Genomic DNA, 27,564 nt, shown 5'->3' on the forward strand with positions numbered 1-27,564 from the left:
TGTATCCCAAAAACAGCCCTGGGCTCCCTGGAGATGGTGTATCCCCAAAACCAGCCCTGGGCTCTCTGGAGATGCTGTACCCCAAAAACAGCCCTGGGCTCTCTGGAGATGGTGTATCCCCAAAACCAGCCCTGGGCTCTCTGGAGATGGTGCATCCCCCAATGGTTCTTTGGAGGTTCTTTATCAAAAAAAAACCTGTGGGCTATGCATGCACCTCATGCCAGAGGTGTCCCTGAATTTGCTTGGACACATCTCAGCAAAAACATGGCATTAACAATGGAAATACTTTCTCCACCGCTGAATTCCTGAGGTTATCCTGAAACTGGAGAAACTGAAATACACAGGATTTGTCCATCAGAACATGCTTTGCCCACTGGAGAAAACCTCCCTGCCTCCTGCAGCGGGGATATCCACACCCCTGGATGCAGGGCTGTGCTCTGGGCTGGGATATCCACATCCCTGGATGCAGGGCTGTGCTGTGGGCTGGGATATCCACATCCCTGGATGCAGGGCTGTGCTCTGGGCTGGGATATCCACACCCCTGGATGCAGGGCTGTGCTCTAGGCTGGGATATCGATATCCTGGATGCAGGGCTGTGCTCTAGGCTGGGATATCGATATCCTGGATGCAGGGCTGTGCTCTGGGCTGGGATATCCACACCCCTGGATGCAGGGCTGTGCTCCAGGCTGGGATATCCACACCCCTGGATGCAGGGCTGTGCTCTAGGCTGGGATATCCACACCCCTGGATGCAGGGCTGTGCTCTGGGCTGGGATATCGACATCCCTGGATGCAGGGCTGTGCTCTAGGCTGGGATATCCACACCCCTGGATGCAGGGCTGTGCTCTAGGCTGGGATATCCACACCCCTGGATGCAGGGCTGTGCTCTAGGCTGGGATATCGATCATCCTGGATGCAGGGCTGTGCTCTGGGCTGGGATATCGATATCCTGGATGCCAAGCCGTGCTCGGGGCTGATGCAAGGCTGGGGCCGGTGTTGCAGCAGCAGCAGCAGCAGCAGCGGGGCTGCACTGGCGCTGACACCTCGTGGGGCTCCGCAGCCACTGCAGCCTGACTCCACTCCAGCCCGGGTTGCATCAGACTCCGATTTTGAAGATTAGTGAGAAAAAAATGTTCCTTTGCACAAGGGCAGGGGATTTTAAGGTATTTTTGGCTGCTTTGTTCTCTGAGCAATATGAGCTCACTGGCCAGGACTCGCTTCTCACGTCTCACCCCTGATTTTCCGGGGTTTCCTTTTATTCACTTCATTTCTCTCAGGTTCACCCAATTATTTCTTTAGAAATCTCAAAGTGGGTTCAGAGATACAGGGATGAGCCCCAAATTGTGCCCCTGGACCTACAAACCCCTGACCCCAAATGAGCCAGGGACTTGGCACCGAAGTGTTTCTGGGTCAGCTTGGGACATAAATGAGTGGAAAAATATCAAAACTTGCTCATCAGCAAATTGGGAATAGAGCAAAACAAGGCTGGTGACAGGTAAGGAAAAGCAGTTTCAGCTGGTGTCAGCTGGATCCATCCCTGATATTGTGAGCCCTGCTTGCCTAGGAAGATTAAACATCTGTAAAGAAGCTTAGGTAGCCTAATTAATGGTTCAGCAGCCTAATTAATGAAGCTGCAGGACAGACATAAAGACAGGCTAAGATTTCTGCTTCCTCATCGCTGTTGTGGTGCTGGCACACGACAGGAGCTGATTGATGGGGGTCAGTGTCTCAGAAAACGTGCCAGGAGCTGGACAGAGCCTTTGGGAGCAGCTGCTGGAGCATTTCACCTTCGGTTCTGGGCTGGCGAATCCTGCCACAGCTCAGTGACACCAGGGACACACCCAAAACACCCCAGCGAAGCTGCTCTGATGGAACAAAGCAAAGCCCTGCTGCAATCCGAGGTGTCTGATAAAGGAAAACAAAGAGGGCAGTGACACGGGCACAGAAATTTGGCTGCTCCACGAGGAAGTTTGGCTGGAATAGGCTGGAAAGGAAAGAGCCATTCCTCCAAGAGCCCTGTGCTTACTCAGGTGTGAGCACACACCTGGGATGGATTGGGTCACCACAGCCCTTCCCTGAAGGCAATTTTGGGATTTGGATGCTTTTGAAGGCAGGGATGAGGCAGTGAAGGGTAGGAGCAGAGCCCTCTCATGTGGCAGCTGAAATAATCCCACAATCTCTCTGCTCTGGCATGGAAGGTGCTCCATGAAGGATCCCAGCACTGCCAGCATTCCCTCAGCACCCTCAGAGACAGGGTCAGCTTCACACAAATCAGAAATTCTGTATTTCCCCCAATCCACAACCAGCTAAAACCAGAGATCAGAGAGAGGAGAGTCTCAGGCTCATGTGCTCTGCCATTATTTATTTGCTGCAATTTTCCTCTCAAAAAGTGCAGAAAGCCCAAGGAAATCCTACTGGGATGGCAGAAGTAAGGGCTTTCACAGCTTCACAGGGAATTTTTGGCCTGGAGCCTGGCACTTTGCTGATGGATTTAGATGGATGTCCCTTGGGATCTGTATCTCGATAGAGCCACACTTTGTACTTCCCTCAAGGGAAGCCTCTGCCTTCTTTGGCTTCCTCTGCTCCCCAGATATTAAAGCACCGATTTCCAAAAAGAAAATCCAGGAAGCCAATTCAAAGGCTGGGAGATTTTATCAGCTGCTGGTTATAAATGAGCCTTGAATGGAGCAGCAGCCACCTGCCAGCTCTGGGCTCTCCCAGCATAAGCAGGGAGTGAGGGGCCCCTGCTGGACTGTCAGCACAGCCAGCAGGAAAACCAACAATTCCCAACTTTTTTCAAAGTGAGCCCTGGTAATGGATATACCTTTGTCCCTCAGCTGGATTTGCCTTTGGAGATGATGGATTCTGGATCAGCAGAACCTGGAGGGCTGTTTTGGGTGGATTTCTTTCTATTTTATCTCTGTGGAGGAGGAAAATTGCAGCCTGAGCCTGGAGAACAAAGGTTATTTTGACACATTTTGTGAAGTTTTCCTGCATGAAGCTGCTCCCAGCCACAGGATGAGAGGAAATGACCTCAGGATTTGCCAGTGGAGGTTTAGATTGGATACTGGGGACATTTTTTCATGGAAAGGGCTGTCAAGCCCTGGGTGGAGTCCTTATACCTGGAACCTCTAGATGTGGCACTTGGGGACATGGTTGGTAGTGAATATAGGTCTGCTCCAACCTTAATGATTCCATGATGTTCTGGGTTTTTCACCACACAAGAGTTAAAGAAAATCATTTTTCCTGGGCATCCTGGCATGTCCCAGAGCACTTGGAGCCCTGGCTCTGCTGATCTTCTCTGAACCTTCGTGTTTCCTGGTGTCACTGCTGGGAGTTTGTGTTCCCTGGCTGCTGCTGATTCCCTCTGTGCTGCATCACTGGACTCCTCATCCCTGGAAGTGCCCAAGGCCAGGCTGGAGAGGGCTTGGAGCACCCTGGGACAGTGGAAGGTGTCCCTGGCCATGGCAGGGGGTGGGATGGGATGGTTTTTAAGATCTCTTCCAACAAAACCATTCTATGATTCTATAAAACCCTCCCCATCAGCAGCCCCACTGCTCTCTCTGTTTGCAGGGCTTATCTTTATCCTCCTCTTTCCATACAGACTCTCCAACAGCAGCAATTCCAAACCATTGCAATGCCTTTTTGGGTTGATTTAGTTCCTGTGCTGTCAGCATGTCCTCCCATTTAATCTGTGGCAGTAATTCCTTCCTTGCTACTGGCTTCAGAAAGCATTAACAAGGGAAAAATAAATCAAGTGTTAGAGCACAAAGAAGACTTGTGGGAAAAAGCTTTTGAGCCTTTTCTGAGGCTTTCATGCCTGTTATTCTTTACTTTGCTGATACAGCTGGATTTACCATCCTGTTGAATGAGCATATTCCAGACTATAAAAAAATAACAAAGTCGAACCACGTGGGCTTTGTATAGGTCAGAACTGGAGAGGGGCTGCCAGAGACAACAGCACAGGACAACTTCAGGGCACAAAATGTGCAATCACAGCCAAAGTGCAGCTTATGTTCCTCCAAACAAAGCAGGGACCAAACCTGAGACACAACAGAAATGAGTGTGGGACATGTGGGGGTGGGAGCTCTCTGTGTGTGCCCCAGCTGTGTGCAGATGTTGGGGAGACTGTGGGAATGTGGAGTGGCCTTTCCTATCATGGATGATGGGAAGCTGGTGGAAAGAGCTCACCTAAGTCAGTGCTGGAGTTTTAAATTGATGTTTTAGGGCATGTTGGTGCTCTCAGGTCTTTGCCCTCATCCTTCTGAGGAAGACTCATCCCTGAAGTCACCTCTGTGGACACAGCAACTCCTCAGTGGTGGAGCAGGGCTGAATTCCCTGGGGAATTCCCTGTTTCATGCTCCTGTCGTGCCTTGCATTTTCCAAGAGCAGTGCAGAGCTTTGATTATCCCCCCATCCTCCTTTCTCACATCCCCCGTGAGAAACCCAACTGGGGAGTTCAAGAGATCAGAGAACTCACAGCAGCAATGTCCTGCCCCACACATCCCAAACTGCACCAGGAACATGGGAAACAAAGGGGTGGGAAAGCAATGTGAGCTCAGGGAATCTCTGAAACCAAAAAGGGTAAGCACCAAAAAGGGCTGAGTGGAGCTGGGTGTGCTCAGAAAGCTTCTCACTCCTTCAGCAGGTGAAGGTTTTGAGGGTTAATTTCCTAAAAATGCAGTTTTTTCATTTCAAACCTTCCCTAAAAAGTGCTGGAAGATCTGGACCCAGAGGAATTGCTGACCTTTAGACACCAGGAGGGGACGTGTTTTCACACACTGCTGTCTTTTTGAGGTTGAAGCCCAAGGAGCAGCAGGGAAACTTCCGAGCCAGGGAACTCGGCAGAGCTCCCACATCTGGGAATTGCAATTGTCCCATTCCTGGTGCCTCTGTAATTTCTGTTCCCCTTCCTGCATATAAACAGGCTGAGCTTGAGCTGGAACCACAATGTTTTCAGAACAAACAGAAAAACAAAGTGCTGCTCCTGGTGTGCACTGTCTGCAGCCTCAAAATAACTTTCCCAGCTCTCCCCTCCGTGCTCCAGGCTGTGTTTTTCCCTGATCCCAGGTTCAACAGTAGGTGGATGTTCACAGCAAAGGATCCATCCTGCAATCCCATGGCATGTGCTGGATGTTTGGGATAACTCAGTGGGTGTTGAACTGTACCTTAGTGGAGATCTCTGCTGGTTTGGGGTGGTGAAAACACCCCTGCTTCCAGGAAATGAGGGGTTTTGTGGGAATTCAGTGATAAACATAATGATTTTATTTCTTCTGCTCTGTAAGAAACAACCATGGTGGCAATTTGGACGTGCAGTGGGATGAACTCACAGCTAAAAGGTGCATTCCAACCCCTATTTACACTCTTAGGTGTTCAAAGTAAGTGTTTTCACAGGAATTTTTCCCTGGGCTCAGCATCTGTGTGAAATACCATCTAGATAATCATTATACCTTCTCCACTGAGGGAAAAAGCAGCTCCCTGTACAGTGCCTGTACTTCTTTTGGCTCTCCAACACCTCAGGAATTGGAGAGTGGCCTGGATAAACCCCATTCCCAAAGCTGGAAATGAAACCACTTGCACAGAGCCCAAATCCCTGGGGAATTCTGCTGTGGTTCCATTTTATTCTATTTCCACACAGGGCCTGCCCCAGGCCTGGCTCATGTCTCAGGTGATGGAATTACAGAATCCCAGGATCAGTGAGGTTGGAGAAGAGCTCCAGGATCATCAAATCCAACTTTTGGCTGATCCCACTTCGTCACCAGCCCAGAGCACATCCAGACCTTCCTTGGACACCTCCAGAGATGGGCACTGCAAACCACCCCTTCAATGTTTTCCTGTGGAGAAATTCCTCCTAATCACAGAATCATGGAATATTTAGGGTTGGAAAGGAAATCATCCAGCTCAAGGCAAGGCCACCTGGAGCAGGTGACATAGGAACACATCCAGGTGGGTTTGGAACGGCTCCGGAGGGGGAGATTCCATAACCTCCCAGGGCAGCTCCAGCGCTCTGCCACCCTCACGCTGAGGTGGAAATTGTGGTTTTGTTTCGGGCCATTGCTGTTTGTCCTGTCCCTGGCACCACCGAGCAGAGCCTGACCCTCCCCTGGAGCCGTGCCCGCCTCCCCTCCCCTGAGGGGGGGCCATTTTGTGTGAGGGGAGGGGGCCATTTTGTGGGCTCCACGTTCTGCTCAGAGCGGGCATCACCCCCCAAACGCGTCCAAACCGTGTCAGGGCTGTGCGGGGCTGTATTATCCCCTCTTCCCGGCCATGGAGGGCTCCTGCCGCCGGCTCGGAGCGGCCGCGACCCGCGGAGCTCCGGCAGCGCTGCCTCAGCGGCCGCCATCAGTCCTCCGGGCCGGCAGGGGGCGCTGTACCCGGCACAGGGAGCGGATCCGTCCCGGCTCCGTGCCGGGGCTTTCCGGGGCAGCGCGGCCCGGCGTGATCGCGGCATGATCCCGCTGGAATCCCGGTGTGGTCCCGCTGGAATTCCGGGGTGTCCCGGTGTGATACCGGGGTATCCCACCCCGGCGTGATCCCGACGTGATCCCGCTGGAATTCCGGAGTGTCCTGGTGCGATACCGGGGTATCCCAGCCCGGCGTGATCCCGGTGTGATCCCGCTGGAATCCCAGTGTGATCCCGGGCCCCATCCCGGTGTGATCCCGCTGTGATCCCGGGCCCCATCCCGGCCCCATCCCGCTGTGATCCCGGGCACCATCCCGGCCCCATCCCGCTGTGATCCCGGGCCCCATCCCGGCCCCATCCCTCTGGAACCTCGGGCTCTCCCGGCCCCATCCCGCTGTGATCCCGGTGTGATCTCTCTGGAACCCCGGGCTGTCCCGGCCCCATCCCCTTGTGATCCCGGTGTGATCCCGGTGTGATCTCTCTGGAACCCCGGGCTGTCCCGGCCCCGCCGCCATGGGCAAGAAGGGGAAGCGCGACAAGAAGGGGAAAGGCGCGGAGAAGACGCTGGCCAAGCTGGAGAAGAAGGTGTCCCGCAGAGCCAAGAAGGAGGAGGTGACGGGAGCGGGGCCGCTGAGGGCAGGGGGAGGCTGAGGAGCGGAGCAGCGAATCCACAGGGATCAGGGTTGGAAGGGACCCTCATGGATCATCCCGGCGAAGACACCACAGCTTTGTCCAGAGCTCCTTGAACTTGGGCTTCAGGGATGTTCCAGACCGGCTCGGACAGCGCTTGGAGCAAGCTGGGATAGTGGAAGGTGTCCCTGCCCATGGGACAGGATGAGATTTAAAGTCCTTAATTCTCTGATTCTATCAGAATACTGCTTAAATCCTCTCCGATCCCTTGAGTGTGGCAGCAGGTGTAAAAAAAGGACAGAAAAACACTCTTTAAGGCTCCTCTTTGCTTTCCATCCCCTTCATCCTTTCCTTCAGCTCTTAAGAGCAAATGAGAATCTTTGTTTCTCGCACTCCTAGAGTGTATTTAAACCTCCAAAAGTGACTTTTCCCTGGTGAAAACGTGGTGTTAATGGCCTGATTCAAAGCTCGAAGTGCCCTTGTAGACATCTGGAGGCAAAATTCCCAGGCTTAGGAAATCCCTTTTTCAGAAAAGTGACCTGAAGGGAGGAGATGAGCAGTGGATTTGTAGGAGAGACCCTGGCTCAGAACCTCCCATTGCTGCAATCCTGCCCTTGGTCAGTTTTGGGGGAGCAGATTTTGGTTTTAATTGAGTGAAGTTGAAAGGGAATAAAGATGCACGAGGTTTCTTTGGATATAAAAGAATTTCCAGTTATTTTTTGTTTGTAAAAAAGGGGAATTGTGGGAGTGAGTGCTGGTTTCATGTGTGCTTCTGTGCATGTCAAGCTGCTCATGTCTGGTTTTTGCTTTCCAGGAGGATCTTGAAGCCCTGATAGCAGAATTCCAGAGTTTGGATGCTAAAAAGACCCAAGTAATTGAGTCATCCTGCCCACCCCCCTCACCCAGGTGAGAGAGTTTGTTTGAAGCTTTGGCTGCCACTGTAGAGCAGTTGGGGGTGCTTTTAATGGCATTTATTGATAGAAAATTATTTCCCAAGAGTGGAAGGTGCAGCTGATATCTGGAGTTATGAAGCACCTGGAATACTGAATTCATGGTTAAAAAGAGACCAAAAGCCTTTTTTTGGGCATCAAAATCCACTTTTTAACCATCCCATCAGCACAAAAGGGGCAAAGCAGGGTTAGATTTCAGGGCTTTGAGGGAAAACAGAAGAGAGGAGGAAGTTTTGGGTTTGGACTAGAGAGCTGAAGGGAACTCAGAAGTAAAAGGATGTGTCATGAGGTAAAAACCACTTTGTTAAGTGGGGTTCACAAATTTGGGGTGTTAGGAGAGCAGTGACCAGCAGCAAGGGCAGAATAATGACACAGATAAATGGAGAGGAGACAGCCCAGAGTTCTGTGCCCTCATAAAAGTCATTTCTGTTCCTGCCACCCCAGCATTAAAATTCAGGAGCTCACGTCAAAGGGGGGAGTTAAATCACAGAGTAACGTGTGCTCCTGAAATAGGAGAGCCTCTCAGACAGTGCCCAATTCATCTTGCTGGAAGTTTTGGAAGAAATTAATTTCTTTGGAGAAGTTTTTAGCCCTGGGGTGAATATCACAGCAAGGTAATTTGGCAGATGATGGAGAGACCTTTGGGGCTGGAGGGCAGAGGTGCTGGTGCCTGAATTAAAGGCTCCAAGGTTCAGGTTTTTAAGGTTTTAAGGTTCCATTTTTTTTTTTTTTATCCTCTTTTCTTTCAGGCTGAACTGCTCCTTCAGTGCTCACCCCGAGAAAGATGAGCTGATCCTTTTTGGAGGTGAATATTTCAATGGCCAAAAAGTAATATATACTTCATTTTCTTCTTCTTTATCTCCCCCCTCCCTCCTTTTCCTGTAATTTGTACGGGTCTCATTTGAAGGGAAATTCAAGGCAGAGTCATAAAATATGTATTTGTCCCTGAATGAGAGCAAAATAGCCTTTTAATTCTGCCATGGCTCTGTCTCATGGCTGAGCAGCTGGCAGGAAGGAGACACGCTGGAACCCATTAAGGAGTCAGAGTGATTGTCTCAGCATCAATATTTCAGGGCTTCATAATTTCTCCAGACTTAATTGTAGCTATATCTGCCCCTCATTTGGGATAACTAGTGAAGAATTTCTTGCACTTCTCAAAACAAGATATTTCTGCACCTTGGAGATGGGAGCAAACACTCTTTTTCCTAAATTTCTGCAGGTTGCAGGTGGTTACTGTGCTCCTGTGACAAACTGCTCTGGAAATTCCAGCCTGGCAGTGATATTTGGCCAGCTCAGAGTTACCCAGTGTGATGAGCTGAGCTAATTCTGCTTTTTTTACCACCTGGAGCTGTTCTTTGCTCTGGAGTTGAGCAGCTTTAGCCTGAACATCTGTGTTAAACTGCAGCTCTTTAAATCCTTGTATCTCAAGCTGTCACCAGGGGTTTGGGAAGGAACATTCCAGCCCAGTGCAGTGCAGGAGCTCCTTGTCCTCTTTCCCTGGTATCTAAGGAGGTTTGCTTTGCAATGTTCACCCCAAATCCCCTGTGCAGAGCTGAGCTGAGCTGCTGTTTCCTCTCCTGTGTCACAGACCTACCTGTACAATGACCTGTACATTTACCACATCAGGAAGAACAGCTGGGCCAAGCTGGACATCCCCAACCCTCCCCCAAGGCGTTGTGCTCACCAGGTAAAGCTCTGGCTGCCAGAGCTGCAGCTGGGGTTCTTCTAAAAATCATCTGGGAGGAGGGTTTGAGTTTTTTTCACCTCCTGAGGGTGTCTTGCCTCTCTTTGTTCTCCTCATAATTGGCTGCCAGTGGTGTCACTTCAGCTTTTCTGTCCAAGGTGCTCTGGGTGTCCTCTGGAAGTGTTCAGTGTGCAGTGAAGATTTGGGGTTGTATCTGTTGATTTGGCAGGGCTCAAGCAGAACTAGGTGGGAGATTCTTCTTTAGAAATCAGTTCTCTTTGCTGCATTATACAAGGACCAGCTCAAATCCATAATCCCAGAATTTTCAAACTGGGATTTCACCAAGTCCATTGTTCCTTTCATGGCCACAGCCCTACATCCATGAACATCCCAGACACTGCCAGGGCTGCCAGCAGGGAGCACTTGGGCTCTTCTCCACCTCTCTGCAAATCCAGGTCACTGGCTGCTTGGGAGGATGAAGCATTTGGGTTTGTTTACTTTATGTGAACACCTGCACAGTACAACCTGGACCAAAGACTTGTATTTTTTGCAGGTCTTTGGCCCTCACCAGCTGATAGATTTTCTTACCTGCTGCAGCCAGTGGGTGACTGGTGCCTTCCCAAAGCTGCCATTCAGGATGTGAATGTCCTTTTCCTCCCCATCCTAAAGCTCCCTGGTAAGACCCAACACCCCAGTTAGGTTCATATCCCCTTATGTTACAGAGTGCCAGTCTTCCTCTGAGCTTTCTGCCCTTGAATTGAAAGATTCTGACTTGATTTTTGGGCTGCTTTGTGTTGTTCAGAATAGAACTTGGTTTCAGAAGCCAAATTGCAGTAGCCAGCAGGTGGCTGTCGAGCAGCTCAATCCAAAGGGAGCAGCTCAGGAGCTGCAGCTGGATGACAACAATAAACTGAGGAGTCCTGCCTCAGCATTCTTGATGGTTTCACTGGGGACAGTTCAGCTCATGACTTGACTGGTTTGTCTTCTTTGGGGTTTATATTGAGTGCATTGCTCAGAGTTAAACAGAGATAAACCTCAGAAGTGTCTGTGGGTGCCAGGTGCACGTTTTCAGTTTTATTTGTCATCCCTGGTCTCTGACACACAATCCACTGCTGGAGTTGAGGAGAGAGGAGCTCTGGGCAGCTGTTGGCAGTTGTTCAAGGAAAAGGTTCATTTTTATCACAAATTTCAAGCCAGCTCTTGGAAAGGTCACCCACAAGTATGAGCAGGCTGTTGTATAAACCTTCCCTTTAAGCTTTTAAGCACTGGATGCCCATGGAATTCAGGTACACATCCCCTTTGTTTGGGTAACTTCATGTTCTCACACATCCTGCCTGAAAGCACATCCTGGATTTTCCTATTTAATCATTTCATGTTTGGGCTGGTTTATGGCAGGGCATGGTCCTGTGTGGGGCTCAAAATGTCTATTTTTTTCTGGGAGAGACACAGAATGAAGCCTTGTGAGGAAAGATCATTATCCCAGTATTGAGCTGTGATGGGTACCCTGGAGAAAACACAAATTGAAATTTGCACAGCCACAGCATTTCCTTCTTGGGATTCCTTCCTTCTTCCTTGGTCCTAACAGAGATAATTTTGGTGAAGTGGAGTCTTGCTCTTCTCCCTGCTTTTAACTGGCATCTTGCATGTTAGAGGTGTTTTGGTGCTGCTCTGTGCAAAAAAAATACAAAAAAACTCTCTTTGCTATGACACAAAGCAGTGACAGTCTCTCCTCTTGTCCAAGTGCTGCACATTTCCTTCTGTATGTAGTTGTGTGGGGTTTTTTTTTTTAATTTTCTTCTGTTCTGAATAGAGAGAGTTGAACAATTTTTGTTACATTAATCCCAGGAGTTTTCCTGGGAATCTTTGAGCTTCCCACAGTAAATGGGAAGATCCCATCTCCTTGGCCAGCTTTCCCTTGCCCTAGGGAAGGTGAGCTAAGCCATGAGCACTTTTAATCCAAATTCTGCCTTCAGCCCCAGAGAGCTGCTGCTGTTCCTGGGGTGTGGAGCCATGTGCTTGGCTGGGGAAGTTGTGTGCCTGGTTTGGAATGCTGCTCTGATCCAGCTCTTCCTTGTCCTGCAGGCAGCTGTGGTGCCCACAGCTGGGGGGCAGCTCTGGATCTTTGGGGGGGAGTTTGCCTCTCCCAACGGGGAGCAGTTCTACCACTACAAAGATCTCTGGGTCCTGCACTTGGCCACCAAGACCTGGGAGCAGATCAAGTAAGTCTGGACCATACATTTGCCAAGAAATTTGGATCTTCAGTGGTTCTTTGGTGTTGGCCTCATGAGCTGTGCCAGTGTGATCCAAGTTTGATTCCTGCTGCAGTGCTGTGATTTCCCAGCTCTCCCTTAAATCCAGAGGTGTCCATGCTCACAGGGGTGGAGACACCTCCAGAAAGAAGTGGGAATGTGAGATGTGTTCCAAATCTGTTGAGACCAAGGCTGGTTTATTTCATACCTGATTTTTTGGGGTGTGGTTGTGCCTTGGTGTTGCTTAACTAAAGGGAAGAATATCATGAGCAGCTCTCTGTTCCCAACCCTGGCATGTCCAGATATCCAAAACTGGTGCTCTGTTTTCCTGGGGCTGTACAAGACCAGTGCAAGGATCTCCCAGTTCTAACACAACTGGAGAAGCCAGTTTGTATCTACCCAACTTCAATTGGTAGCTTGAGATTCCTTGAGATAAACAATTGGCCTACAATTCCTTCCACAAACCCCCCTGGAGCCATGAAGGGCTTGATTGTGAAACACTAGAGAAGAGAAAACCTCAACTAACAGTGAAAACTTCCCTGTGCTGGGCAGTGCAGCTCCATTTTCTCCTAGCACAGAGCACAGTGATGCCAGGCTGCCTGATAGAAGTAAAAGCTGCTAAATTTAGCAAGACTGAGCTGAGTTTCCTTGCATTTTGCATGCACAAAGATGATCCAAACACAGCAAATCCCAGCCTGTTAGAAGTTGTGCCAGCAGCTGACTTTGACTTAGTGCAGCCACCTTATCTTGTGTGTGATGCACGAGGTTTCCTCAGTCCATGAACTGTTTGTTACCCTGCCTTGGAGCAGCAGGAGTTTAACCTGATTGCCTCATTCCTTCCTGGAGAGAACATTCCCACTCAGCTCCCTGTGGCCCAGTGCACTCCCTCAGGGACAGCAGGGAGCATCCCTGGGAGTTGTGCTGGGGAACTGCCACACCCCTCCTCTGGAGCTCACTGAAATCCTGCAATGCTGCTGATACTTCTGGAGGATTTGGTGGCATGTGGTGCTGTGAATTCCCCAGTTTCACCAGTGTCTCTTTAACTGGAGCAGTGGAGGATGGCCCAGCACAGGGTTGGGTCTGATGGATGCCTCTCCTTACCAGAAAAATCAGGTTCTGATTCAGGTAGAAGGTGCTTAAAGAAAAGGGTGTTTTGGTGTAAATCAAGTAGATTGTCAGCCCAGAAATGAGTTTGGTAGCTCAGGATCCAGGAATACAGCCATGCATTGACTTTGTGGCTGGAATTGAGGATTTTGTGCCAGATGTGTTTTCCCTTCTCCCTCCCACCTGAGTGTCCAGACACAAGGGGACAGGATCTGTGTGTGCCACTGACCCCAGGGCTGGGACATCCCCAGCTAAAACAACACAAATCCTGAGTTCAGCTTCCTCTGCAGGATAAAAGTGCTCTGTCCTCAAGTGCCCTGTGATGGAATGTTCTTTTATCCCCACTTTTATTATTATTATTGAGCATTCCCAAGCTTCACCTGAACATCCTGCAGCCTGTAGCCACTGGGACAGGTAATTCATGAATCTGGGGGCTGAATTCAGCTCTGGTTTGTTACTACAAGTTCCAGAGTAACTCCACAGGCAAAATAAAATTCCTTATGGAGCAGCTCAGATCAGCCTCATGCTGTACAAGTGTAGAGCCAGTCCTTAGGCAGAGTTTTTCATCTATTTTTAAAAAAGTCTGGAGAATTTACAGCTCCCTCCCACATGTCTGCCTTTTGGTGTCAACCCCATGAAATAGAGCATTAATCACAAAGTCTGGGAAACCGTTTCCAAAATGTTTCTTTGGGACCAGGAGCACTGAAACAGGTAAAAGAGAAAAGTTTGTGTTTGGGAAACAAGTTGCAGGAAAATGCCCCTGGAGTGGGAATGAGGTTCTGCATCACTGCCAGTCCTATGCCATTTGTGCCTTGGAGTCAAATCTGCATTGGTGAGAGTTTTATTAAAATACATCAATGAATAAACCTTTTATTGCTCAGAATTGATTTTGAGCTTGGAGGAAACCTGTTTGAGAAACAAGGCAGAAGATATTCTCTGAGAACAGGATTTCAGTGCTCATGTTGGGTTTTAATTCATCCTCTCCTTAAAAAAATAAAAAGATGATTTTAAAAGATGATTTTTGGTATAATGACACAGGAGCTTTGTTACAGCAAGAGAAAATAATGATTTCAGGTCTTGATGAAATTAATACCAGAGGTGCTGTTCTGCAGGGTGATACTTAAAGATCCAGTAAATGCTTGGAAAAACCTCCTCTCTGTTAGAATAAAGAGTCCCAGCAATCAATATTAATTCAGTCTTCCCCAGACACTGCTGTTCTGGTGGAGTTTCTCATTATCTCTGGGGTGAGGTTGTCATTTTCCATGGTGAGTGAGGGCCCTCATTTTCTCTCTCCACAGCAATCCATCTCCACATTCCCAGCTCCCTGCTGCCACTCCAGGTGGGGCCAGGGGAGGTTGTGGCTTTAGGTCTTGCTGCTGTTTTCAACTTGATTTATTTAAGCCCTGATTGTGCAATCACTTCCACACCTTGAGGCTGCCTGTTGGAGGAGTCTTGCTGGGCTCAGTGGTGCCAGCTGGGAATTTTGGGAGAGTCCTCAGTGAGGGAAAATGGGATGGATTAATCCATGGGGGCAAAAAACACACAGAGCACAAAACCTCTTTGGTCTGAGGTTGGTTTGTTGGAAAGTTGTGGGGGTTGTTTTTGTTCTCTCTTGTGTGATGCTGTGGGTGAGCATGAAGGGAAGGGGAAGGGAAAGGGAAAGGGAAAGGGAGAGGAAAGGGAAAGGGAAAGGAAGAAGGAAAGGAAGAAGGAAGGAGAGAGAATCCATGTTGGAATGGAGTCCAGCTGCCCTGCTCCTGAGGAGCTTTTTGGATGGGACATATGGAGGGGGTGTTGCTTGTTTCTGGAAATGGAAGCAGCACATTTAACTGAAAGGTCAGGAAAGCTTGGAAGAGCAGAACAGGAATGTGTGGCTGCTTTTGAGTGTGTAGGATCATGGAGTGAGTCACAGAATCATGGAATGGTTTGGGTTGGATGGATCTTAAATCCCATCCCATTCCTCCCCCTCCATGGGCAGGGACACCTTCCACCATCCCAGATTGCTCCAAGCCCCATCCAGCCTGGCCTTGGACACTTCCAGGGATCCAGGAGCAGCCACAGCTTCCCTGTGCCAGGAAGAATTCCTTCCCAACATCCCATCTATCCCTGCCCTGCTTCAGTAGGATAGTGATGATAATGATGATAATGATGATAATGGCTTGTTTTGCTGCAGTGCCTTTGTTCTTGAGGAAATCTGGGTAATTCCTGAGCTGTTTTCACTGGTTTGGTGTCACACCCAGACTGCAGGTGGATGAGTGAAGGTGTTGTGATTTCCTGAGCACTGAGGGAGGGGGGTTGGCAGAACCAGCCTTTGTCTCTTGGTGCTTGGAGAGCACATCTCAGTTTGGAGTGTGTTCCTGCAATTGTGAAGTGCTGTTCATTAAACTCTCCTGAAGAATCAGCTCCTGAGTCATCACTGAAAGACTTTGGGTGCTGTTAGGGTGGTTTATCTCTAGGAATAAAACTGCCTGTGCTGCAGTCCCAGGAGTGCAGAGCCCCCATTGTGTTCTGGGGAAAGGCAGACAGGGATTGAGGCAGCCACATTCCCAATGGTTCCAATTCCAGGAGGGGCTGAGCTCAACCAGCTCAGCTGCCATTACCTTCAATAAAAATATTCTGATGCACTAGCAGGACAGGGGATTTTGCTGAGAAATGGGATTTCTTTGTGTTTCAGGGCACCAGGAGGGCCCTCAGGACGAAGCGGACATCGGATGGTTGCATGCAAAAGGCAGCTGATCGTTTTTGGAGGTTTCCATGAGAGTGCAAGGTGAGTCTCTGGGATTGCTGGGAGTCCTTAAAAAAGGCAAGGAAATTTCAACAGTAACAAATCTGAGTGTTAATGGGAGGGCTGGGACTGAACTAAATTTTTGTGTTAGAAAAACAAGGTATCTTGATTTAAAGTCTTCAGGTGTGGGAGAAATTTTAGCACTGAAGCAGCTGCCCATCCTTGCAGCCAGAGCTCAGTCCAGCACTTTTGGCCTCAGAATCTTGTCAGATCCTTGTCTTGTCCAGTGGGGGTTCTGAAGGGCTGGTTTATCCTGTCCTGAGTGTCCCCATCACCACCTGCTCTCTGCAGAGATTTCATCTACTACAATGATGTGTACAGCTTCAACCTGGACTCCTTCACCTGGAGCAAGCTGGCTCCTGCAGGGATGGGGCCTGCTCCAAGGTCTGGCTGCCAAATGACTCCCACCCCCGAGGGCAACATCATCATCTATGGAGGCTACTCCAAACAGGTAGGGGACACTTTGTGCCAAGTCAGGTGTTATCCACAGGCTGGGAACCAAGATAGGCATTAGAATCTTCTAATTCTGCCTTTTTTTAAATGCATTTCTGCTGATTGAGGAGCTAATCTTGGTTCAGATGATTTCTCTATTTTCCCTGCTGTTCTAATCCAACAGAAAGAATTGGTATCACTGAGGGAGGAATAAGCAACTGGGTGAAATGACATTTTTTTGGCAACTGAAAGCAATCTCAGGTATTCCTTTGTGCTTCAGCACTTGCAGGTTCAAAGCAGCAGTTGCCAGGAGACTTCTATTTTGTGCCATCAGTGGCAGAGGTGAGGGAGCAAACTCAATAAGCCAGAAAAGACTTTTGACCAGCACCAAGCTCCCCCATCTCCTCCTGGGAGTTGATACCAGGAAGCACATTGCTCATGGAGCAGGGATCCCTGTGTCTGGGCTGCAGGAAGGAAGGGTTTCATTGAGCAGGAGGCTCCTGCAAAAGCTTTTCATGTTGGGAATGCAGGCAGAGGCCCCAGATCCTGCTGCTGCCGTGGAAAGGCAGCAGGGGAGGAGGACACCTTGTTCTTCTGAGGGGAATAAATGAACAAAGGAGGGGAGAGGGAGAGGGGGAGAAGGGACTTGGTCTCTCTGTATATTTAGAAGCATTTGTGCCTCCTCAGGGAGGAGCTGTGGGCTCTGCCTCATCAGATGTGGGTTGGATTCAACACACAGAGCCTGTTCCACCTGAAGGGGCTTTGTCCTCTCCTCTCTGTCCTCACTGCTGGCAGGGGAGGGAGCAGAGCCTGCATGCTCTGCTGGGTGTGGAGCTCTGCAGCAGCTGGGCTCCAGGTGCCCCATGCAAATGGAAAAGTCACAGTGTTTGCAGGTGGCTCTGTGTTTGCACTTGGTTCTGTTCCACTCTTGGTGTGAGCTGATAAAAGTGAAGGAGAGGAAATGGGGAGAATGTAAAGCTGCCCTCAGCTTTTAGCAGAGCACTGGGCAAGGATGAGGGCTGGGGGAAGTTCTCTGCAGCTTGGAAAACAGCTTTTCCATTAGCAAAACAGTCATTCCATTAAAACAAGACATTTTTAATAGATGTTTAAAATCCCCTTCCTTTGTCATGTAGAGAGCTCTGTTGCTTCTCTCTGATGGTCTCTGCATTTGTAGCACAAACTGACCAAAGCTCTGCACAGAATTTTCTCTGCAGCCTTCAGCACACTCCTGAAAATTAAATTCAGCAGGATATGGCCCCTCTAGGAGAGACCCAATTCTGTTAATGTGTGGCTATTTAATTCTCATTGTGTCTTCACTTAGAGCTGATTGTGGAGCTGAGTGTCTGGGTTTACTTTGAAGTGAAGAAAATGTGTTTGCCTGGGATACTCTGGGGAGAAGGTAGACAAGGAGAAAACAGTATTTAATTGGAGCTGGGCAGCTACAGGACAGGACTTATTCCTTATCTCCAGTACAGATAACTCCAGTCAGGGGTGCTGTGAAGACATTTTTACATCTGTAACCAGGCAAATACCCAAGCAAAGCACCATTCATCTAAGGACTAAGTCACACATGTGATGGGAAATTTGGAAGGGAAGAGGAGAGGAAAATCATAATAGCTCTTCTTTTTGAATAGGAACATAATTTGGCTGTCACACTGCTGGAGGGGGCTGGTGACATGGCAGGGCTGCTGTCCTGTGATGGGCAGGGAGCTGGGAAGGCAGGGACAGAGATTTGGTGCCTGCTCTGGTCTCCTGAACTTGCAGAAGTGATGAGTCTTAATCCCATGTCAGTCCAGGGCTGAATTCCCTTAGTGGGACCTGGATTAAAAAGTCTTTTTCCTGGTTGGGGGAATGGATGCAGAATGGATGAAGTGACTTCCCTGAGTCCCTGCAGGACCTGCAGAGCACCTTGGTCCCCACACACCTTTGCTGTGGATTTTCCTGAGCAAGCCAGGCTGCAGAAATGGTGAAAAAGGAGCTTTCCAACCCTGGGTGTGTCTGCCTTGAGATGCTGCCTGATATTTTCAAAAGCAGGATTCTCAGCACAATGGTATCTCTGCTCCTGTTTCACAGCAGCCTGGAGATGATAAAGAGAATTTCTGTCATCTCCTAAGGAGGGGGTTGTTGTGGGTGCTGCCAGCTCTGCCTAGGACAGACCTCCCAGTGCCCACAGGAGCTCAGAGCTGCTCTCCTGCTGATCCTAAAGATGTGCTCAGCCCCTTGCTGTGCTGGGGATGGGGCTTGCTGCAGCCAGCTGCATTTTGGGCTGTGTGAAGCACCGAGGCCTCTCCATTGCTAAGCAACAGAGGGGCTGGAGCTGCTGCTGCTGCTGCTCCTCACAGGTGCAGCCCACAGGGGAGGGGAGGGCTGGAGTTACACGTGGGCAGGGCTTTGGGATGAGATGGCTGGGTGGGGAGATCTTGTTGTTTTGGGGTTTTTTTAGTGGCAGTCATTACAAAGCTGAAGTGGATTCTGCTGGGAGGTGTGGAAGTGCCTGAATTGGAAGGTCTGGTGGGACTGGTTCCCTCTGTAGCTCTGCCTGCTGAATGTTTTTGAATACTGTTGGTCTCCTATCACACAATTTCAGCTCTGCAGTCTGTCAGCAGAGCAGGAATTTTCAGCTGATACCTGCAAAACTCCTGTAACTCCCCCTGTGCCTGCATGTGCAAAGCCCAGACTACCCACAGTGCACATCCCAGCCAGCTTTGTGCTGGAAAACAAACACCTGCAGTTTTAAAGCACTGAGTTTTTAGGGAGCAGGAGCCTCTTGTGAGTGGTGGAAGGATTTGTTCAGGGCTGGGAGGGGATGGATCTCTCCAGCAGCTGGAAGTGTCTGTGACAACAAAAACTGACTCCCACTCCACCTCATCAGGGTTTCCTGAGCACAGGCAGCTTTGTCATGTTGCACACACAGCCTGTTTACTACAGAGAGCTTTTCAGGAGGAAAAAATTGCTTTTTCCACCCAGCTTGGATGGTTGTGGAGCCTGCTGCTCTCTGTGTGTTTGTTTTCTAGCCTCTCATGCAGTGCTGTGCTCCTCACACTTCACCTGTGTGCAGCTGTGCAGTGCCTGCAACACACTTCCCTCTTTTCTCCCTAAGAACTGAACACCATTCCCAGGAGTTGGATACCAGGCCCTGCAGCAGGGACAGGTGTGCAGCAGGACTCTCACCCTGAGGGCTGCACCCACTTGGTTTTAATCCCCTGTGACAATTTATTTTTTGCTCTGGGTGCCAAAATTCCTGCATCCTGTCTCCATACAGCCACAAATCCCCAGAAATCCATGCTGCAGCCTGGAGAGCCCTTCCTGCTCCACAGGCAGGAATTGTGGCACACCACAGAATGAAAATCCCTGCTTTGCATTCCATGCTTTGGAGCTGCCTGGTGCTCCAGAGTGGCCTCTCCTTGCCCAGTGTTTGCATTTTCTGCTGGATTTTCTCTGTGATGTGGCCACTGAAGCTGTTTCCCTGAGCATCCCTGTGTTTCCTTCCCCTGCAGAGGATCAAGAAGGATGTGGACAAAGGCACCCTGCACACAGATATGTTCCTGCTGAAGGCTGAAGGGGCAGGCAAGGAGGAAGGTGAGTACTGAAAGAATGCAAATCCTCTCCTTTCCTTGCAATAACACACCAAAAAACCTGGAGCCAAATTCCCCTCTCAGTGATAACCTCTGTGCCCCAGTGTTGGCTCAGGAAGAAATCCAGGAAAAGAGATTTTAGTGAGATGTTTTGTTTTTCAGTTTGTATGTGGTAGGGAATTAAAACATTTCCAAATTCCTGTTTCTGGGACATTTTGATCAGTGATTTCCTGTTCCACAACAGAAAAATCTTTGGGATTGCAGAATTCTCCTGTGGTGGGATATTCCTGGGTAGTGCCAGGTACCTGCTAAAGCTGCTCCATCCCTCCCTCAGCTGGAGAAAGGAGAGAAAATCCAATGGGAGACTCATGGATTGAGAAAGGACAGGGAGAGATGACTCAGCTCTTTGCAGGTTGTGCCCATTCCATGGGGTACAATCCTTGTGGAACACATTGATCCATTGGGGGTCAGTGGTTATCTCTGATTGGAATTGGAATTCCATCACTCCCTTAGGAGATTTTCTTGACTCAGGCAATGGGACAGTTTTCTTGGAGCTGAATTTCTAAAATGTTAAAATTGTGGTTGATTTCTCCAAACCTGAGTGTCTGGGATGGGATTTGGGGAGGAGGGTTGGTCACCAGCACTGTCTGGATTCCAGGCCCTGTTTGCATTATTCCTATTTATAGTTTTATCTTGTTGGAGTTGCAGTTCCTTTGGAACAGGGCCTGGCTCTTCTCCCAGCCTGCATTTCAGGGATTTGCTCTGAAGCAGAGTAGAAAGGATTGGAGAAAAGCAGAGGGATAGAGCACAGGTCTGGTCCTGCTGCTGAGCCCTGTTTTAAGGCCTGCTTGGGGCTTTTTGGGGTGATTTGTGTTTATTTTTGGGGGTAAGGCAGCAGTGCAGGGTAGCAGAAGAGGTGGAGAGAGCTGATGGAAGGTGGGAGGGATAACTGAGGGACATTTGTGGTGATTCTGATCTCCACCCTCCAGAAAAGGTGCAGACACTTCCAAGAGTCTCCTTGCTCCAGCAAGCTCTGAAAACACCCTGGAGATGCCATGAGAATATCCAAATACCAAAAAAAAATATATTTTTAATGGGAACACCCAAACCAGGCAGGAATTCAGAGAGGGATACACAGAGCAGGATTTCCTGTGCTGCTGCTGACATGTGCTCTCTCCACCCAGCCAGGTGGAGCTGGAGCCGGCTCAGCCCCTCGGGGGTGAAACCCCCGCCCAGGTCTGGCTTCTCCGTGGCTGCTGCTCCCAACAACCGCTGCCTGCTGTTTGGGGGGGTGCAGGACGAGGAGGAGGAGGAGAGCATCCAGGGGGACTTCTTCAATGACCTCTATTTCTATGACATGGGGAAGAACCGCTGGTTCCCTGCACAGATCAAGGTCTGGGCTTCAGTACAGTGATTCCATTAGCTGCCACACCCTGCTTTAGCCTCTTTGAGGTTTCACAGATTGGTTGGGTGGGAAGGGACCCTAAAGATTCTCTCATTTCACCTTCCCAGAGCCCAGGTTGCTCCAAGCTGGCCTTAGACACTTGCAGGGGTGGAGCAGTTTTCTCTCTTGGAAGGAATCCTGGATTTCTGGTGGCTCAGGGTGCACCTGAGCAATCCCTCTCCTCCAGGAATCAGGCTCCCCCATTATTGTGGAGTGCAAAATGAAGCAAAGCAGCTTGAAAACCTATTTCTGGAGTTTTGCTGAAAGCCCTCTCCTGGCCATATAAGTCTGCCACGAGGGGAGTGCTGCTGTGGAAAGATTTTGGATCAAACCCCTCCCTCTTCTCCCCAGTGCTGATGAGCTACCAGTAGAGATGAAATGGCTCCAAGAGCTTCAGAACTCAGCTCAGCTCTTTGATTGTGTTTGAGCCACTCACAGGCCAAGGGAGGTACAAACTTCTCCTTCCCTCTGCCCCTTCCTGGCTTTGTTCTCCAAATGGAGAAGTCAATCCCATAATAACAGGCAAACAGCCACTCAGCTGGTTGTTTCATCTTTCCCAAACTGATTGTTTTCCAGCCCTTTCATAGAGTTCTTCCAAGCCCTGGAGTGCTGCCTGGTAATGGGCTGTGATTTAGCACCCAGCAATTGTTGTGATTTCAGGAAATCATGGGTTACTTTCCCTTGTCCCTGAGCAGTGGCCTCTGTGTGTTTGTGGCACCTGGGAGCAGGAGAGCTGCTCCTCCCTTAACAGAGGGAGCAATTCCACCCCTGGATTCTGCAGGATCTTCACTGCTCCTCGTTTTAGGCTGGGAGAAGCTGTAGGAGGAATTGCATTGATCACTTGAGACTTGAAATTGTGATGAAAAATAGGGATTGTTAAATAGGAATCATTAAATAGGAATTGTTAAATAGGAATTGTTCCTTCCCTCCAGCAGCATCCATGCTGTTTGTACAAACTGCAGTTGGGTGCAGTTCCCACAAAATCTCTTTAATGGCTGCTGGGTGCAATTCCCACCAAATCTCTTTAATTGCTGCTGGGTGCAATTCCCACCAAATCTGTAATTGCTGCTGGGTGCAATTCCCACCAAATCCGTAATTGCTGCTGGGTGCAATTCCCCCAAATCCGTAATTGCTGCTGGGTGCAATTCCCCCAAATCTGTAATTGCTGCTGGGTGCAATTCCCACCAAATCTCTTTAATTGCAGTTGGGTGCAATTCCCACCAAATCTGTAATTGCTGCTGGGTGCAATTCCCACCAAATCTCTAATTGCTGCTGGGTGCAATTCCCACCAAATCTGTAATTGCTGCTGGGTGCAATTCCCCCAAATCTCTAATTGCTGCTGGGTGCAATTCCCACCAAATCTGTAATTGCTGCTGGGTGCAATTCCCACCAAATCTCTGTAATTGCTGCTGGGTGCAATTCCCCCAAATCTGTAATTGCTGCTGGGTGCAATTCCCCCAAATCCGTAATTGCTGCTGGGTGCAATTCCCCCAGATCTGTAATTGCTGTTGCAGGGCCCCAGGCCAGAGCAGAGGAGGCGCAGGCGTGGCAGACAGGCTGAGGCTGGGGCTGAGGCTGGGGCTGCTGGGGGGGAGCAGCTGCCACCCCCCCAGGGGCCCCTGGAGATCGTCAAGGAGCTGGTGGCAGAAGATGGCACCATCATGACCATCAAGCAGCTGGTCCCTGGAGCTGCAGAGGACAAGGACAGGCCTGGCTCAGAGGAGGAGGAGGAGGAGGAGGAGGAAGGTGGAGGCCTGGGGCCATGCCCACGCTGCAGTGCCATGGTGGCAGTGAAGCACGGGCTGCTCTACGTCTACGGGGGCATGTTCGAGGTGGGAGACCAGCAGGTGACCCTCAGTGACCTGCACTGCCTCGACCTGCACAGGATGGAGCAGTGGAAGGTGCTGCTGGAGATGGATCCAAGTGAGCTCTGCTGCTGGCAGCTCTCCCTGAGCCTTCAGGGGAGCAGCACTGGGGGGAGAGAACAACTGGGGGCTTCCTCAGGGGTGGGGGTGAGTGCAGGATTGCCCTGGATGGGATAAAGCTTGGGGGTGGGGGATAATGCTGGGCCCAGAGCTTTGGGGTCACTGCAGTCAGGTCTGCTGACACTTGGAAATCCAAGAGCTGTGGAGTTGTGGTGGCATGAGCCATCCTGGGAATCCTGCTGTGCCACCTTGTCCACTCTTCCCAGGGCTGCTCTGTCCTCACTGTCTCAGGGCAGTGAAAGGCTTGTGGGCATTTCCTGGGGTTATCTTTGTACCTTAATTCTCTCTTTGTCCTTCTCCTCTTCTCTTCTCTTTCTCTTCCCTTCAAAGAAACCCAAGAATGGCTGGAGGAGTCAGAGTCAGATGAAGAGGATGATGATGATGATGATGTGGAAGGTGCAGAGGGAGGGGAGGAAGAAGAGGAGAGCTCTGAAGAGGAGAGTGAAGATGAGGAAGGTAATTACTAATAAATGCTGTCTCCTTATTAATCTGAAGTGGGGTTTAGTGGAATGCCTGGTTCTGCTGTGAGCCTGGAGGGTCTCCCTGGCATCCAGGAGAGTTTTCCAGCAGAACCAGCTTTCCTAATACCTTGCCCTTGGAATAAAAAATAAATTTTCCTGGTTGCTGGTAAATTCTCAGGCTGTTGCATCCAGCCCCTCTGATGTGTCTCAGAGCTGTGTGTGACCTGTGTGTGTCCCTTGTCTCCAGGGGAGCAGCAGCACCCAGCAGTGCAGCCAGGGGAGGCCCAGCCCCAGTACGTGGCCAGGACAGAGCAGCACTGGCTCAGGCTGGCCCGCAGCCACATGGGCCCCCAGGCCAAGGACAAGAAGGTGCTCAAGGTGGCTCATGCCATGGCCAAGACTTTCTATGAAGATCCCATCCAGACATCCTGAGGCTGCTGCAGGAGTGAAGGAAGTGCTGGAGCAGTGGTGAGCCCTGCTGAGCTCAGGTGTCCATCCTGGCTGGATGCTCTGGATCTGCTCTTATCCTGGGAGTGCTGTGGGAGGCTCCTGAGGGACAGGAGTGCTGTCCCAGCACTTGTGCTGCTGAGGTTGGGCTGTACAAACTGACTTTGCTGTTCCAAACTTGGTTGTCCAGACAATGGTTCACTGGTCCCAAATTCCTGACTGGGGCCAGGATCTTCCAGAGGTTCCTACAATAAATTTGGTTATATCATCTTGTTTTGCTCAGTAAATCCCATCCCAACTTTTGTTCTTGTTTTCCTGCTGGTGTGGCAGAGGGATTGCAGTTCTGCTGTGAGCTCTGCAGGCAGTGTGAAGTGCCTGGAAAACACCTGGGAATCCTTCCCTGCCCTACCTGTGAGATGCACTCACAGAAACCTCCTCTTTTCCATGTTCACTGCAGTTTTGCCTTTGTGGAATCTCCCAGTTGGGTTTTTCACCTTGTTGACCCAATTGTCTGCAGGTGACCTCTTCCTGACCAGTGGAATGTCCACCTGCAGACCCTGCTGAGGCCAGGGCTGATCCAAGGGTTTGTTTTTCAGCCCCTCTCCTCAAGGCATCGCTTGCCAGCAGAGCAGTGCTGTGTCCTTGGGGACAACAGATGGGCTCCAAGTGATGCCTGGAGGTGCCACCAGGGCTGGCTGTCCTTGTGCAGGGAGTTCCAGGTGCCCTGGGTGTTGCTGTGGCAGTGCCATCCCCAGGGATGCAGCTCCCCAGAGAGCAGGGCTGGCATCCACTGGGCTAATTAGGACAGAAGGAAGATTAAATAGAGCTGACAGGGAGCTTTAATTGGTGAGATAAAAACATGTCTGACAGGGAGGGACCTTCCCCACAAAATAACAGCTGAGAAGTGGAAACAAACCATTTATTGATAACCTGGGGGAGGAGAAAAAGCATTTATTGATGGTCTGGGAAAGGTGAGAACAAAGCATTTCCTGTTAATCTGTTAACCCAGGAAGGAATTCCTCACTTGCTCAGTCACTCCCCTGTTGTCCTCTCCCTTGGGGAAGTTCACATCTTCCTGTGCAAAGTTTTGGGGGATTTGCACTCCCTGTGAGGGTGGCAGGCCCTGGCACAGGTTCCCAGAGAAGCTGTGGCTGCTCCTGGATCCCTGCAGTGCCCAAGGCCAGGCTGGGTGGGGTTTGGAGCACCCTGGAAGGTTTCCATGGCAGGACTGGGATCCTTTCTAACCCATTCCATGATCCTACAACTGCTGCAGTCATTCAGGAGCTGAGCTGTTCCTAAGCCAGGAAAATCTGCCCCTCTCAGGATTCTGTTCTGTGCAAAGCCCTCACCCCAGCTCAGGAGATCCCATCCCATCCCACTCCTGCTGCATCTGCCTTAGCACAGCCCTGTCTGTGTGGCAGCTTCCAGAAATCCCTGCTTTCCCTCCTGCCTGGGCTTGCCAAAGCTGCTGAGTGCAATTAGTCCTTAGGTCTCAATTAAGCCCTTCAGTGAGGATCCCACCCTGTTTCTGCTGCTGCTCCTCCCCTTCTGATGCAGTGTGGCTGTGTTTTCCTGGCAGGGATGCTGCCACAGCTCTGGGATCTCAGGCTCTGGAGAGTGCTGGAATCTGGGTCTGAGGTACAAAACCCAGACACCAGATGGGCTGGGGAGCAGCTGAGTGCCTCAGGGGTTTGGTTTGTCTCCCTGTTCTCTCAAGGATGCAGTGCTGCACCAGCCCCTCTCACACAGGTGGGATCCAAATCTCCTTTCCCAAATTCCCCCTCCTGCTGTGCCAGCCTCTCCTCGTGCTGTCAGAACAGACAAATTCCAGTGCAACCTAAAAAAAAAAATTATCCAAACCTTCAACTGACCAAGTGCAGCTGCCAGCCTGGACATAAAGCAGCAGGGCTGGATAATTCCCATGGATTTATGGCCCACCTTGATGGGCATTTTAATGGGCCTTAGGTAGATCTGCAGGAGCCAGGCTCCTAAGACAGGGAAATACACTGAATTACCTCTCTCTGGGCTGCTGCTCAGGAATATTTCTGGCCTTGGGCAAATGTGGAAAGCCCAGGACTGAGACAAATTGCTCAACTCCTCGGGATTAAGAAAGGAATCATTATTTTGGACCATGTGGGTTGGGAGCAAATTAATATTAGTCTGTGGCTGTCCTTCCTACTGAGCAAAGCTCAGCTTGACTGAGTGGAGCAGAGAGCTGAAAAATCCAAGCTGGATTTGTGTTGGTCCAGAGGCAAGAGCAGGAATAATTAGGCAGGGACCAGTGGGAAAAATCCAGTCAGGAAACCACCAGTGCTTTTATTTGCTGGATAACAAGAGGCATTTTGGTGCCATTTTACATATATCTAAATATCTGTGTCTGCAGGGTTCTGTTTAACCTGCTCCTGACAGGACCTCTATGTTCTGCACTTGAATGCACAAAAAAAAAAAAAAACAAAAAAAAAAAAAAAAAAAAAATCCTTGAGAGTCTTTCCAAAAAGCAGAATTCCAAACCCCAGGGGTGAATTCCCAAGGCTGCAATCCCAAAATGTTTTTTTTGGTTCATTTCGAGTGTGCAGCAAGCGTTGAAGAGAGGAGAAAAAAAAAAAAAATTATGACTAAGGACCCAAAAGGAAAATCCAAAACAACACAAAAAAAGGAAGAGGTGGGAAGATGATGGACAGTTACTGTGGAAAATGGAATTTCAAAATTATCCTTTCCCCTGTCCACCCATAGCCCTGTGCCTGGAAAGGGAAAGGAAGGAGAAGAGGAAGCAGAACTGCGACAGGAGGGAATCAGACCATGTAAGGAAAAGAACTGAATTTAACTGGCACATGCTCTAATCCTTAGTTTATTTCTGGTTAAAAATATAGCAATCCAGTGCAGTGTAATAAGAAATCTGCTGAAAAGGTAGCAGAGAAACAGCTAAAACAGAAGCAAAGCAAAGCTGAGTCCACGAGTCCGGGCTGGATCCAACAACTCTGGACGTGAATGTCGAGGAGGGCTCGTCCCTCCTTCCCCACCCCCAAAACTCCTGGGAGGGTCTCACCCCCCTCGGGAGCTGCCACCCTCCTGCCCCCTCCTCCTGCTGCTGCAGGGAGGCACTGAGGGTGGGATTTGGTCCCTGGCCCTGCCAAATCCCAGAGGAGCTGCTGGTGGTGGAGCTGGTGGGGAGGGAATGGCAGCTGGGGGAAGCCGCTGGCAGGAGTGGGGCTGAGCACGCATGTGATGGGGACCAGGACAGCTCAGAACATCTTTAATGAGTATGCAGCTTATCCGTGGGGACAGGGAGGGGACAGAAATCAAGGCAGGCATAGTACAAAGATGGTAGAAACAAACAAATTAAGTGACATAGAAAAAAAAAAAAAAGAAAGAAAATACATCCTTAGAGGCTGCCATTGCCAATGATGTTTGGTTTG

At 50.0% G+C, this 27,564-nt stretch overlaps 1 protein-coding gene across 2 annotated transcripts; it reads left to right on the forward strand.

Moving 5' to 3' along the window:
* The first annotated feature begins 6,423 nt into the window (after positions 1-6,423).
* Positions 6,424-27,523, forward strand: KLHDC4 (kelch domain containing 4). 2 transcript variants are annotated; one of them, XM_056500947.1, is made up of 12 exons: positions 6,424-7,014; positions 7,847-7,938; positions 8,732-8,810; positions 9,571-9,669; positions 11,749-11,885; positions 15,694-15,786; positions 16,096-16,255; positions 19,734-19,815; positions 20,996-21,204; positions 22,770-23,178; positions 23,571-23,696; positions 23,949-27,523. In XM_056500947.1, exons 1-12 carry the CDS (start codon positions 6,916-6,918, stop codon positions 24,131-24,133), a joined length of 1,770 nt encoding a protein of 589 aa, XP_056356922.1. In that variant the 5' UTR covers positions 6,424-6,915; the 3' UTR covers positions 24,134-27,523. The 2 variants fall into 2 exon arrangements, with proteins under 2 accessions (XP_056356922.1, XP_056356923.1); XM_056500948.1 differs by lacking the exon at positions 6,424-7,014 and adding an exon at positions 7,528-7,649 and having other exon boundaries at positions 23,949-24,435.
* Positions 27,524-27,564: the final 41 nt, after the last annotated feature.

The sequence above is a fragment of the Oenanthe melanoleuca genome, chromosome 11, assembly GCF_029582105.1.
Source record: "Oenanthe melanoleuca isolate GR-GAL-2019-014 chromosome 11, OMel1.0, whole genome shotgun sequence".
Lineage (NCBI taxonomy): Eukaryota > Metazoa > Chordata > Aves > Passeriformes > Muscicapidae > Oenanthe > Oenanthe melanoleuca.